The sequence below is a fragment of the Pieris brassicae genome, chromosome 3 (genome assembly GCF_905147105.1).
Source record: "Pieris brassicae chromosome 3, ilPieBrab1.1, whole genome shotgun sequence".
Taxonomy (NCBI): Eukaryota; Metazoa; Arthropoda; class Insecta; order Lepidoptera; family Pieridae; genus Pieris; species Pieris brassicae.
The window spans coordinates 14,559,599-14,572,341 of NC_059667.1; the positions used below are offsets into that span (position 1 = coordinate 14,559,599).

The following is a 12,743-nucleotide window of genomic DNA, read 5'->3' on the forward strand; positions in this document are numbered from 1 at the left end:
TAATATTGTATACGCGAAAAACAGATTATTAATAAGGCTGTGTTATGCATTATTGCCATTGTTTAAATTTACTTATTGTGTTTTTTTTCTTGATATTCCAAGTTATAAATGATTAAAGTTTATAATTCGTAATATTAAATGTTTGAAAATGTTGCGCTGTAACAAGTTAATTTTTTAAATAAATATAAAAATATCATAAAGTATTGTTATTTTTTAGTGAATCCATTTAATTATTTTTTTTTATTATTTATACAGTCTACAAAATATATTTTATAAATGTGGTGGTATTTATAAAGCGTAAATGTATAAAGACTACGGGTAACTCCAAGACGAAAAACAAACATTTTTAGACACGTTCTTCACAAAATAAAAATAAAAATGTAGTGCGAGAACAGTTAATATAGTCCTTGGTTTCATCCTTCACACTTAATGTGACTTAAGTATGCGTGTCAAACATGTATTTTAATGTAAGTACACGGTTTTTACCTAATATGACCTAAATATATAAGTGCAATTTAATGTAACGATAATGCCGAGGCCTAGACAAATCTGCTGTATATATGTCATGTAATAAATTTAAAAAATGAAAAAGTGTGCGTAGGCCGGGAATCGAACCCGGATCAACTGCTTGGAAGGCAACTATGCTGACCATTACACCACCAACGCCATGAACACAAATACAAAATTAAAGTGTATGTTTTAGCGTTAAACCAAATGTTGTTTATTATTATAGGAATAAAAATGATATCCTTTAATACTTTTTTATAGAAACAACTATGGTAGAATAAAAATAAACAATCATGAGTACCATTACATTGAGACTTAATTTAATTCATCCTGATTATTTTTTTCATGGAATCAATTATCTGTAATTTATTATGGATTTTTACTCTATAGTTTTATCTATACAAAATGCCCTATTATTGTATGATAGTAATTCGAGGTAAAATTTTCTTGATATTATTAATTCAGATTTTTTTGTTACCGATACTTTTAGAAATTGATAGAATAAATGGTATTTGAGTTATATATATGGCATATTAAATTCAAATATATTTGCAATGGCCCTAGGGCATATAATTTAAAGTAACATAATAACATATATCTACTAAGTACTTATCAAAAAACGTTTAGCAATTATTTACATAAAACTCCGTCTGTACCTACATTAAACACTAATATTTTAGTTTTAATATATACACTGTTCGTAGTGTAAAAGTTACATATAAAGTTTAATAAATTAATCGGTATGGTTAGAACAAAATATTTAGAAAAAAATAACTGAACGGTCGGTTTTCTCAATAGATTCTTAATGACAATATAGGTGAAATACTTATTTGTCAACATTCTAGAAGTCATGAGTAAATTACCCAATCAAAGTATTAGCTCATTTTATTTTTAGAATAAAGCAAATATTGATTTTCAACTCAATTGCAGAATGTATACGACCTTCTCACAAGTAGTTTTGAGAACACTTGTACACAAGTATTTTTATCTTTGTAACACAAAATGTGTTAAAATTTTAAATGACTATGCATATCACAGCGAATCGCGCAATGCCTTAAAAAATATTTATAAAGGTAAAGCTTATTTAAATTTACACTCTTCATTTACATTTAATTCGATTGATACCAAAGCTTCAACGAATGTAAATAAACAATATTATTATTTTTAAAAGGATTGTCTGTTACATCACAAAATTATTTAATACAAAGATAATTAATGCGTAGCGTGTTTACGTTTCGAAGGCTGTAATCACGTACAATAGTTTCACTGTCCAGTCAGCAGCCTCCCATCGAAGTGATTGGTTGCCCCAATTGTTGTTCACGGTGAGTTGTGGGTTATCGGAAATTAGAAATCACTTTCAATTAAAATTTGGAATAACACATTTTTTCCCTACAATCACACACAACAATACACATTTTTTAGATGAGTCTGAGTAAAGATGTGGCGTTCATCAAGGAGTGGATGGCGAAGGAAGCTTATCTACCTCACGATATTGGTATGTATATTTGTCATTTTATCGGGATTGAAACTAATTACAACAAAGACGTTAATTTGAATTCATGACTATTTTTATGTTACCATAAAATAATTTTAAAGTTGTGTTGGTCCGTTAATTATGAATCTAAATCGGATTTTAAAAAATTATTTAGCAGTGATTTATTGGTTTTATACTATTCGAGTTGTTATGTCGGCTGATCATATACTTGATATAATAAAATCAATGCCAAGATATACTCGTTCAAGACTTCAATACAGCCTCCGAGATAGTTTTACCCGCTGTAGTATTACCTCACATACACTGTGTCATGTTCACCAAAATAATTTAATAATTTGAAAAACTTTATACGTTGATGTGGATAGGCATAGGAAAACACTTGTTACTTCAGATATATACAGAAATACTCAATGTGCGTTGGGCGGAAATCGAATCCAGATGTCTATACTTGTTAGGCTTTGCTAAGAATTTTTTAGCGAATATTAAAAATGCAAGGTTTCTCGAAACGAATTTTTAAATAAAAAATACCAAATGTTAAAAAAAAGTTAACTCACAACAATTAATAATTTTGACAATACGGGAAATGTAAAAATGTATTAACATTTTAATTATTTTTATTTGTACCTAAAATCCTAAAATAGCACTTAGTTATGTATAGTAAGTTATTAATATCCTAATCTAAAGAATAATTGCAAATCAGCAAAAAAGTCAAGGTCTTTTTATCGTCTTTAATTTAATTAACGCTGAGAATCCTTACACAGGTAAGGATAAAATAAAATTTTAAATCTATATTTGCCTACTTTAAAAAAAACCAATAATGTGTTCTAAAAAGTACGCATCGAATTGTTAACACATCTTCGATTTTATAAGATTATATTATCGATTTCTCTCTATCAATAATTAATGATTTTCATACATATTTTCGATTGTCTGATTCGATTTTTTGTGATTACTCTTATAGAATTACAAAAGTCACACATACAATTTTATTTACAGTATTTAATAAAGACTTTTTTAGATATATTATTTTAAACGTAGGCATAGAAAAGGCTTTATTAATAACTAGTACTAAGTTAAAAGATTACAATGATAATAATACAATGTATGAACAAAAAATAAATTACGAATTCGCACACCAGCACACATAATTATAATAATGATTGCCTCGATGATGCGATAAAAGGCATACATGAAATCGCTAAACACCAGTTTCTGACATGAATAATTAAATAGAAAATCTTGAATATTATGAAGGATACGTAAGTAAAAATATAGTAGGTTAATTACATTATACAATATTTTAGAACTATTGCTGTCAATTACGGTTTAAAAGTATTATATAGTAAGAATTTTAGCGGATTAAAAGGCGTTTATTTGTCACAAGTTTTTAAATTATAAAACTCTCATGCGATTTTGTTTTACAAGCATGAGTTTACAAGAATAATAATAATAAATCGTTTATTTGAAAGAATGTGATACATTCAGATTGATTAATTATTGAAAATAGCCATGTAAATGTTATATTAATTATCATAATGTCGTAGTAATAAAAACAGTTACGTTGTTTACAACTGCTGCCAAAATTTATGGATTAATAACTCGAAAGCATTAAACGGCATTGATCTATAACTTCTGGGTGATTAAATAGTTTGATAGCCATTGCGAAACATAAGAACAAAAACTAAAGTAGAGTTGATTACGGTGTTAAATGTTATAGCTGAGACTGCCGTTTCTAGAAAATCTACGAAATCTTTTGATTAAAAACAAATCAATAGAAGAATATAATTTTTTTTACGACAGTCAATAATAAAAAAAAAGTACGACAAATCGTGCCATGGGTTGTTTTCTTTAAGAAGAAATAAGCAATGGAACGCAAAAAACTTCAAAAGCAACGCCAAAAAGTGAAATGAGTGAAGGACATAAGTCTCAATAAGTGTGAGAGCAATTCAGTATTGCTAACAATTGTCTTGGGTTTTGCAATTGAGCGCCGTTGTTTAGGATAATTTTCGATTGTACTTAGACTGAATCCATACGAAATTTTTACGATAAACGCGAATTTTAAATTAATTTAGGTTGATCGAAAATCATACGCAAGTCGCGTATCACCATGACCATATCAATACGACTTAGGGTCCTTCGAGGTTAGAGCGTACCAATTCCTAAAAGGCAACTTGCGAGCCTTCTAGCGAGGTGGGTATCCATGGGTGGTGGTGTCACTTAACATCACATGGGCCTCCTGCCCAATTGCCCACTAAAAATAATAGTACGCTCTGTAATCTTAAATAAATCTCCTCAACCTGTACTATGAAAATAATCTTATTATGCAACAATAGTAATATAAAATGTGTTACGTAGAAATTATTGTTAATCACTGTCATGTCCAAAGGAAGAGACTGGCTGCCCTTTATTTTATCTAAGCATCCCTTTTAGTGTGTATAATAATTTTTTTTTCTAGTCAAACTCTAAGCATTTTAGTACTTAATATTCTGTTCCAGACGATACGATGATAAAGAAGTTTTTGCACAGCTGCTATGGAAGTCTGGAAAAAACAAAGAAATGCATCGATCGCTTTTGCTCAACACGCAGTCAATTGTCAGAAATATACACTAATCGCGACCCGCAGTCTGACACCATAAAGACAATTTTCTCTGTTACGTAAGTGTATAAGTGATTGTGCGTTAAAGATTTGTTCACTAAACTAATACGTTAAATTATGGTTATAACATCTATGTATATATATAGTAGGGCATATTCCTATATATATATATATAATACGGTATTGACATTCCGTGGTGAAAGTCCTTTACTAAATTTAAGCAGCCAACCGAACCTAATAGGCTGATAAAATATAGAATTTGCTATGCAACTTAACTATTTTTAACAACATTACAGGTCGGTAAACTAATTAGTAACCTATTGTTAATTCCGACTCTGAAATCGGAAGTTGAAATTTTTATTTTACTACTTATTAAGCGCTCTAAGTAATTTTAAGTTTTTTCGACGGAAAGACATGCCGCTCTCATTATGTTTTCAGCAAATGTTAATTGTGCTCATAGCTTATCTATTGATGCCTGATACACCTGTGTGTTACTCGGATTCCTCACAATTTTTCATTCACTATGACTTATGAGTGTTAGTTGCGTACATAAAATCTATTGATAATGCTGGAAATTTCCGCGCGATTGCTGGCATTGAGGTGGAGGATTACCGCTTACCTTACTACTAACTTTACACTACGTGCCGAGATTCATAAATCCAATAAATTTTAATGATACAAATAGTAATTTAAAACTATTATTCAATTAAAAACAATGACTATTAATTAAATTTGACAATAAATATTTTATGTCATTATTTATTAATTAGGTAACACAATGTACACTTATGATCGTCTAAAAAAGAAATGCATATGAAATGCTTCTAATTTTATATTTACTGTTCTCAAGTCAAGGGCGTAAAACGGAAGAGAAGAACTGGCTATAAAGTTTGTGTCTGTTGTCTATACACAATTTGTTTGCTTTATCTGCTTCAGTATATTATTTAAATAATGTTATGGTTACATGAGCTAAACCAGGAAAACAATAGGCAATACTTTTATATATGTAATCACGTATTTCCATTAATAATTAATTGACAATACATAATAAATATTTACAATCAGTCACAGAGTGTCCAACATATCAGTAACGTTAAAGCAGTTTTGTCAAGCTTTTATTGTATAGAATGAAACGACGAAAACTTACAATTATTAAATAATATGTAGGTATTAATTTTCACAATTTAAAGTATACAGACAGTCAAATGTACATTTCCTGAGATACTCGTTGCTTTGCAAATGTATTTATTATGTATTAACACTTCGTTGCATAATAATGTAAAAATTGAACATAACTAAATGAGAAGGACAACTTATCGCTTTTGAGCAATCTCTTCCAGACAACCACAAATTTAGTTCATATATAGAAAGAAGCTACCTATTAAAAATAACACGTTGGATGACTACACAACTTTTTAAGTTACAACTACAAATGCTTTCATTGTATTTAACAAAGAACTGACAGTAGGCAGCTTTCGTTCACCCATTTTCAAACTGAACAATGATAAGAAAAAGGTTTTTTATTTACGTTAGTATCACGTTCAAAAACAATTTACGTTCTTCAAGAGTTAACGTACCTAAGACAATTTAATGATTTCAATAGATTCTCTAGCAATCGCTAATAATTTTATTTATTACTTACTAATAAATCTTTAACAAATGGGTTATTAAATTTCGTAGCCATACTTCGATACATCAATATTTTTGTTAGAGACTTTGGTCCTGTAAACGTTGTTCTGTTTTAACATAAACAAACAGCGCGTCTTAAAAAAAAACTTAATATTCTATTATTATTTATAAATTTATCGTAAGAACCTTTTGACAAAACACAAAATCGCCAAATTGTTCAGGTGTGAAGATGAAATCTCAAGGAAAATTAAGATTATTTTTTTATATGTTCATTAGATAATTAAATTAAAGAGTTTGACTACGGATTAATTATCTATGTAATTGACACCCGTATTTGATAACGGATACTAACATTTATTTGAAATAAAAACAAATAATCTTAATACATAAACATTCAAATTATAATCGTAAGGTAAACTCATTTACTTATAAAAGACGTATTACGTTCTGTATGTTACGTAGTACCTATAAATTACAATGAGTCAATTGTAATAATAGTTATATTAAAGTTTTTAAGTTTTGTATATCAAGAACAACGCTGTCGTATTAGTTTCTATTATTGAATAGTTTCCAGCATTTTAGTTTCTACAACTTGGCCTCAGACTTACTCGCCCTTTGGCGATGGGCACTCAAAAATTACGATGATCCACAGCTATAAACTTACCCAAATTTCTTTATTACAGTCGCGTATGTGCATACAAAGCTGGTGATGATGAAATTCTCATCCATCACTATGATGACCCGCAGTTTGAGCACTTCGCCTTCTACGATATTTTAAAGGCCCTCACCGTCCAAGCTGATTATTGGATAAACTTCCACTATATCTTTCCTAGAGGACATATAATAATTCTGGACATGTCGTGTTTCTCATTAAAGATGGTACCAAAGTCGAATATTATGTACTTCAGGGATTTTATTCTTTTCCTTTTAGTAAGTTTTCGTTTTTTATATGTCTTTTCATAATATGCACGCATTAAAACCATGTCTTTGTAGACAAAGGGGAAAGATTTAGTAAAGAAACTCAACTCGTTAAACTCCCGTACGTCAAAAATGTATTGGATTTTTATTCTCATTTCTGGACCTACAAGGGGTAACCCAGTCTTATTCCATTTAACTTTTTTTAACGCGGAAGTTGTACCGAGACGAACTGATAAGAAACTGTTTTAAAAGTGAAATATTAAATATATTTTATCGATTTAATATTTCTGTATATGTTTGTTTTAATGTATAATTTAAACATTTTAAAGTATCTCTTCTAGTTAAATTAGCTCCGGAAAGAAACTATTATTAATGACTTACTTCCTTCTTATGTACGTATCTCTAATTTCTACGGTTAATTACAATTAATTTAATAATTACTAATTATTAAATTAATTGCAAGTTAAAGTAGGGTAACAATAAAAGTTTAACAATACTTTTGTATTTTTAAGTTATGTAAGTATAAACACAAAAAAATGTAAGGTAAATTTATTAATTGTCAAGATCCTTTATAAAGGAATAAACAAACAAAGACAATTTAATATATTAACTATATCAGAAAAAATATTTACATAAAAGAAGTTGAAGTTTTAATAATGCTCTAATGGTACTTCAAAGAAATAACCTATGACAATTTTTTAAACAAAGACTTTGTATTGTATTGTATTACTAACTGTTTGTTTTTCAGGAAGGAATGCCAGTTCGAGTACAAAAAGTATACGGAATAAATGCACCGTCATACTACGACAAATTATACTCTCTCGTGAAGCCTGTACTGCCAGCTGAACTATGCGAAATTGTAAGTATATATTTAAAGACAATTGATCTTATTAAAACAGACATTGTATGTGTCACTGTTCACACAATCCTACTGTTTCCAACTATGAAACGTATCTGAGATTCTTTTAACAAACAGCCACTGTGGCCTTCGAGTTAGTGGTAACACTGGTGGAGGGTCCTAAAGGGTCCACCAGTGTTACCTGGAACATCACTTCCTCCACATACGTAATTATATAGTCGTGACGTCACTGATTCTCACTATTTATTTTTATATAATCAAAAGCTAGTAGTACCACAGGTCTACTGCTATGTTGTATTACAATTATATGTCTACGTTTCGTTCCATCCTTGTTTATCAATTCTGAGTAATTAATGTTTTTTAAACTCCGTTTTTATTTTTAACTTTAAATAGGTATGTTTTATTCGACCCAAGCGGTAATGAATATTTTTAATACAATTCGTTTGAGCGGAGTAATTTGCTATATTTAGAATTTAAGACGAAAAAACCCGATGACCATTTAATTGGCCAATCACTTAGGTCAACTTGAACTAATCTACCTGAATGTGTTCGGAGAGACCTTCAAAGGTGATCTTCACTTGAATCAGTAGATTATCATTTAGAAATAATTAGTAAATTATATTAGAATTCGTTAGTTTGTCCTTTTAGATTTTTCTATTGGCTGATCAGTCTATAATTACATTAAAAAAAATGTATAATACCTACGTACAATTTTTATATAGGTTCAGAATGCTATATATTTATAATTAAAAAATAACCAGTCGGCCTTCAATCTCTGGCGTAAGCTACAGATTTCCGTTTCTGTTTCTTGATAAAATGCGGCCCTAAAAGAAGTTTAATATACTCTAGCATTACTGATTATTTTAGGTATTTAAAATGAAATAGCCGGAAATACTTTTAGTTCTTATACTTTATAAACATTGCTATAGTTTTAATATTATATCGTACCAGATCCACTTCTACCATGACTACGAATCTTTACATAAGCACATTGATAAGAAATATTTGCCGGTGGAGTATGGAGGTGACGCACCCAGCACGAAAACTGAGAATCAGGATTGGATTAAAAGAATCAATGAGCAGAGGTATATAAATAATATATTTTTTAAAATTATTATATAGCATATATATAAATAAATATCTATTGTTAAGTGATAGTTGGTCATGAAGATTCACATTGCAAGAAGGCTTACAAATGCGTTGCCGGCCTTTAACTGATGTAAACTGATGTTATCAATCATATTTCTTTTTAAAAAAATTTTTTACTAGGGTTGCCTTGAAAAAATCGCTTGTTAGCAATAAGGCCCGCCCGTTGCATGCCTTATGATTTCTATATGATATTGTATTAGTTTTACTATAATTGTAACGTAGTGTTAATAAATAAACAATTTATTAAATTATTTATATCAAAGTCAAGTCAAATCCAAAAATCATTTATTCATATAGGTAACAATTGTGTTATTGTGTTCATCAGTTCAGTAGAGCGAGCTTACATACATTAAAACTATCGCTAGGCACAATGTTAATATAGTTAGATTTTTACGTCAATGTTGCCAGTGTCTTAACTAAGAGTATCGAGACTTAGCGTTTAGTCTGACTCACGTACGTCAAAAATGTATTAGTTTTTGGCATACTAGAGTCATAGTTTAAGTTGTCTGGTTTCTGAAAATTGCAATCAATATAATAATTTTATTTGTGTTAGAAGTAAAATACTGGAAACTTTGTATTTTTAGAAAAATGTTCCTGGGTGACAATTTATGGAAAGCTGACCTCAAGATGCGACCGAAGAGCGACTGCAACGCGATGAATGGCTCATTTAGGACACTTTCAATAGATTAATGTGTTTAGAATTATTGTAATTTGAATGAAAAAATACTTAAATTATACCACTTTTACTACTCAAACCTCGTATTATTCATGTTCAAATGGACTTCGAACATCGCTATTTCCTTATCCTTTATTAAATAGAGAGAAATATTTTTATTAAAATTAAATAAGGCACGAACTTATTTTAGTTAACCGAAAGGATTGTTTTATCTACAAAAGAGAAGATTTTAAAACAAAAGAACAATTCATGACTGCTGTCATACACAGTAATCATTTTGTATAAATTTACAATTTAAAAAGTTTTAAATTAAAAGTAATAATAAATTACATGTACAAAAATACCTCGGCGATAAATCAAGATTTCGAGTTTTATAAAGAAATTTTTAGGCATGGATGAACAGCCCGGTACAAGTAAAAACCTGACTGATAGAAATGATCCAGACGAGGAGAGTATTCCTTCTCACGATCAGAGGACCTATAGTGAAACAGATATATCTAATTATTCTAATAAGAGTCAATTACTCGTGGCATCTACGGGCATGGAAAAGCCAAAGAAACCGAGCAAGCCCGATGGCAAATTTAATGAGAAAAGACGTAGGAAACGACGCACAGGGAGAGTCGAGAAACAAAGAAAACCGCCTACAAGACGACACATGACCAAACGAGCGCCTAGAAGAAAGCCCAGAGCTAGATGTGAAAAGAAAAGAGACTTTTCTATCTCGACAATGTATTCACGACTGTCGTCCGGTGGTCTTCTAACGCCAGCTTGTGAACGTTGCGGCCACCGTTGTTGTCTTAGAAGGTAGCCCGTATGTGGTATATTTGTGGATTAAATTTTTGTTCGGACATCTTGTTTTATCACATCTTTAGCAAAATTGTCAGGTATGAACGGAGAGTGACGATTGGTAGGAAACGGAAGATTCCAAAGAAACGTAAACAGAAGTTACAGATGACTGTCTATAAGTCAGGTATTGCTATTATTTACAATTTTGTCTTTTGAACTGATAAAGAAGTTAGTCCATTGGATTGGATTACCGAGACTTAGCCTGAACTAACTGAATCTTTTCCTACAATTGAATTAAATACATAATTGTCGCGCGGTGTTTAGTTAAAATAATTTTGAATTTAAATATTTGAAATCTAAATAGTAATTTTAATATTAAATTTTAGAGAATATTCAAGTTGGATCCTGCAGTAAAATGTTGTCACCGTTGAATGTAAATGTTAATGCCGTTGAGGTAGAAGAAGCGCCCACTGACACTTTCAGAGAAGTAATTTGCATATTACTATGTCTTAATTAAGAAAAGTTTAGCAGACTGACCCACGATTTCTATTGAATAATTATTGAACACCAATACTAGTTAATATAAACTATCCTTACTGTATAGACGTAACAAGGACTTGATATCGTAAATTTCGGCCTTAGGTCAATATCATGACCAGACACAAGACTGTCTCAACTGTTTAGAACTTTATAAATGTTTTTTTTTGTTTGTTAACAAAACGAATGCTTTAATTTTACGTATCTATCCGTAGATTACTCCAGAAATGATACACGAGGCTCTAAGAAGATTAACTATGTGGAGGCAAAATGTTGAAACGGGTGCAATATATGACTTTATTCAAGTGAGTTACAACTTTTCGACTATGGGAACGTGTAACTAATAAACGTATTTATCCGAAGGACTTGCGTAGAAAGGTTGCAACAGACAAACACTTGCGTATTGGTATAAACTTTCGCTACTTGACGCAATAACAAATGATTCTGCTCCATTCCCTTAATGGAAGTGGGAAGTCCATTTGGCATCTAACGTGCCGGAAACTATAATTGTGTGGCCAGAAATATTTTATCTAACATTGTTTTCTAGTAATGTATGTTTTACGTAATATCATAATTAAAACTTTTAGAGAAATTACCCAGTAAATCAGGATAAGGAAGCATTGGGTATAGAACTTTTGGAAAAACTCGAAGTAGCCGTTTTAGTCGGTAAGTTGAAAACAATTTTTTTTTCAATCACATCGTTTTCTAAATGTCATATATCAGTAAATACTATTAATAATCTTATCACGAGCTAGTTCTCCTATATTTTCCTAGATTTTCCTATATTTTTTTTTATCTCTTCGTGTATGGTTATGTATGCCTTATAAGTGTTTGTCGCATTAAATATTGTATTTCGTTCTTCTTGTACCAATGTCTCAGTGTGCTGAGCGTTGGCAGTCTTTTATAAATATACCGGATAACATGTAAAAAAATAAATTACAGAATAATAATAATCATTTATAAAGAATACTTGAGCGCACTGTAGACATATCTTCAAATATTCAGGAATCGCAAAACAAACATCAACCGACACTTGGACTTTATGTGGTGCTTTGGAAAGGCCAAAGTTTAATGACACACATGTCACTTTATTCTGGAAAGTCTACAGGGACACCATGACTCCATTAAAAAAGCCAAATAAGGTATTTTGTCATCACCACCTGCAGGCTTACCCCAAAACATCGATAGCCATTTTAATTTTAAAGTGGAGTTTTAGTTTATTTATCTGTACGGATATTGAAAGAACCCAACGGTGTCGGACGTCACAAAATTGGAAATTGGAACTTATGCTAATTCGACCCAATTAAGGAATCAATCCCGGAAATTGTAATACATAATTGTCTTGCTTCTACTAAACTATAAAGAGGCAATGTATATTCGAATAATTATGTGTTTAATGTAGGAAAACATTAAGCGATTTCTTTTCAGACAATGGAAACTTCGAAAAGTACAAGTGAGAAGCGAACACTGCGTGTTTACGATGTCGATATATTGTGATTTTTTATTTATTAAACTTTGTAAGGGATTGTGTCCCATGAGACAATGTTTTTAGATATTAAACCAAAAAGTACAGTTAACTTTTATTTAGTAT

The 12,743-nt window shown here is 30.3% G+C and overlaps 2 protein-coding genes and 1 non-coding gene across 5 annotated transcripts; 2 read left to right on the plus strand and 1 right to left on the minus strand.

The window, feature by feature from the left end:
- Positions 1–594: 594 nt before the first annotated feature.
- Trnag-ucc lies at positions 595–666 on the minus strand. The gene has a single exon. It is a non-coding gene; the product is annotated as a tRNA-Gly (tRNA).
- Positions 667–1,774: 1,108 nt separating this feature from the next.
- Positions 1,775–9,902, plus strand: LOC123706881 (alpha-tocopherol transfer protein-like). The gene is made up of 7 exons (XM_045656457.1): positions 1,775–1,829; positions 1,930–2,002; positions 4,498–4,657; positions 6,911–7,157; positions 7,894–8,004; positions 8,956–9,089; positions 9,738–9,902. Exons 2-7 carry the CDS (start codon positions 1,930–1,932, stop codon positions 9,841–9,843), a joined length of 831 nt encoding a protein of 276 aa, XP_045512413.1. The 5' UTR covers positions 1,775–1,829; the 3' UTR covers positions 9,844–9,902.
- Positions 9,903–10,652: 750 nt separating this feature from the next.
- LOC123707348 lies at positions 10,653–12,729 on the plus strand. Of its 3 annotated transcripts, none has more exons than XR_006753481.1 (6): positions 10,653–10,799; positions 11,002–11,102; positions 11,368–11,457; positions 11,740–11,818; positions 12,095–12,294; positions 12,581–12,729. XR_006753481.1 is itself a non-coding variant. In XM_045657342.1 (6 exons), the coding sequence occupies exons 1-6, from the start codon at positions 10,781–10,783 to the stop codon at positions 12,647–12,649; spliced, it is 495 nt and encodes a 164-aa protein (XP_045513298.1). In that variant the 5' UTR covers positions 10,653–10,780; the 3' UTR covers positions 12,650–12,729. The 3 variants fall into 3 exon arrangements, 2 of the variants coding, with proteins under 2 accessions (XP_045513298.1, XP_045513299.1); XM_045657342.1 differs by having other exon boundaries at positions 12,158–12,294; XM_045657343.1 differs by lacking the exon at positions 12,095–12,294.
- The last annotated feature ends 14 nt before the right edge of the window (positions 12,730–12,743 follow it).

Bases quoted from the DNA above. Each gene is read 5' to 3' on its own strand.
- LOC123706881 (XM_045656457.1), top strand. From the start codon at position 1,930: ATGAGTCTGAGTAAAGATGTGGCGTTCATCAAGGAGTGGATGGCGAAG. The intron at 2,003-4,497 runs GTATGTATATTT...ATTCTGTTCCAG, and splicing joins TTATCTACCTCACGATATTG to ACGATACGATGATAAAGAAG. The intron at 7,158-7,893 runs GTAAGTTTTCGT...TTTGTTTTTCAG, and splicing joins ATTTTATTCTTTTCCTTTTA to GAAGGAATGCCAGTTCGAGT.
- LOC123707348 (XM_045657342.1), top strand. The intron at 11,103-11,367 runs GTAATTTGCATA...ATCTATCCGTAG, and splicing joins CCACTGACACTTTCAGAGAA to ATTACTCCAGAAATGATACA. The intron at 11,819-12,157 runs GTAAGTTGAAAA...TCAAATATTCAG, and splicing joins CGAAGTAGCCGTTTTAGTCG to GAATCGCAAAACAAACATCA.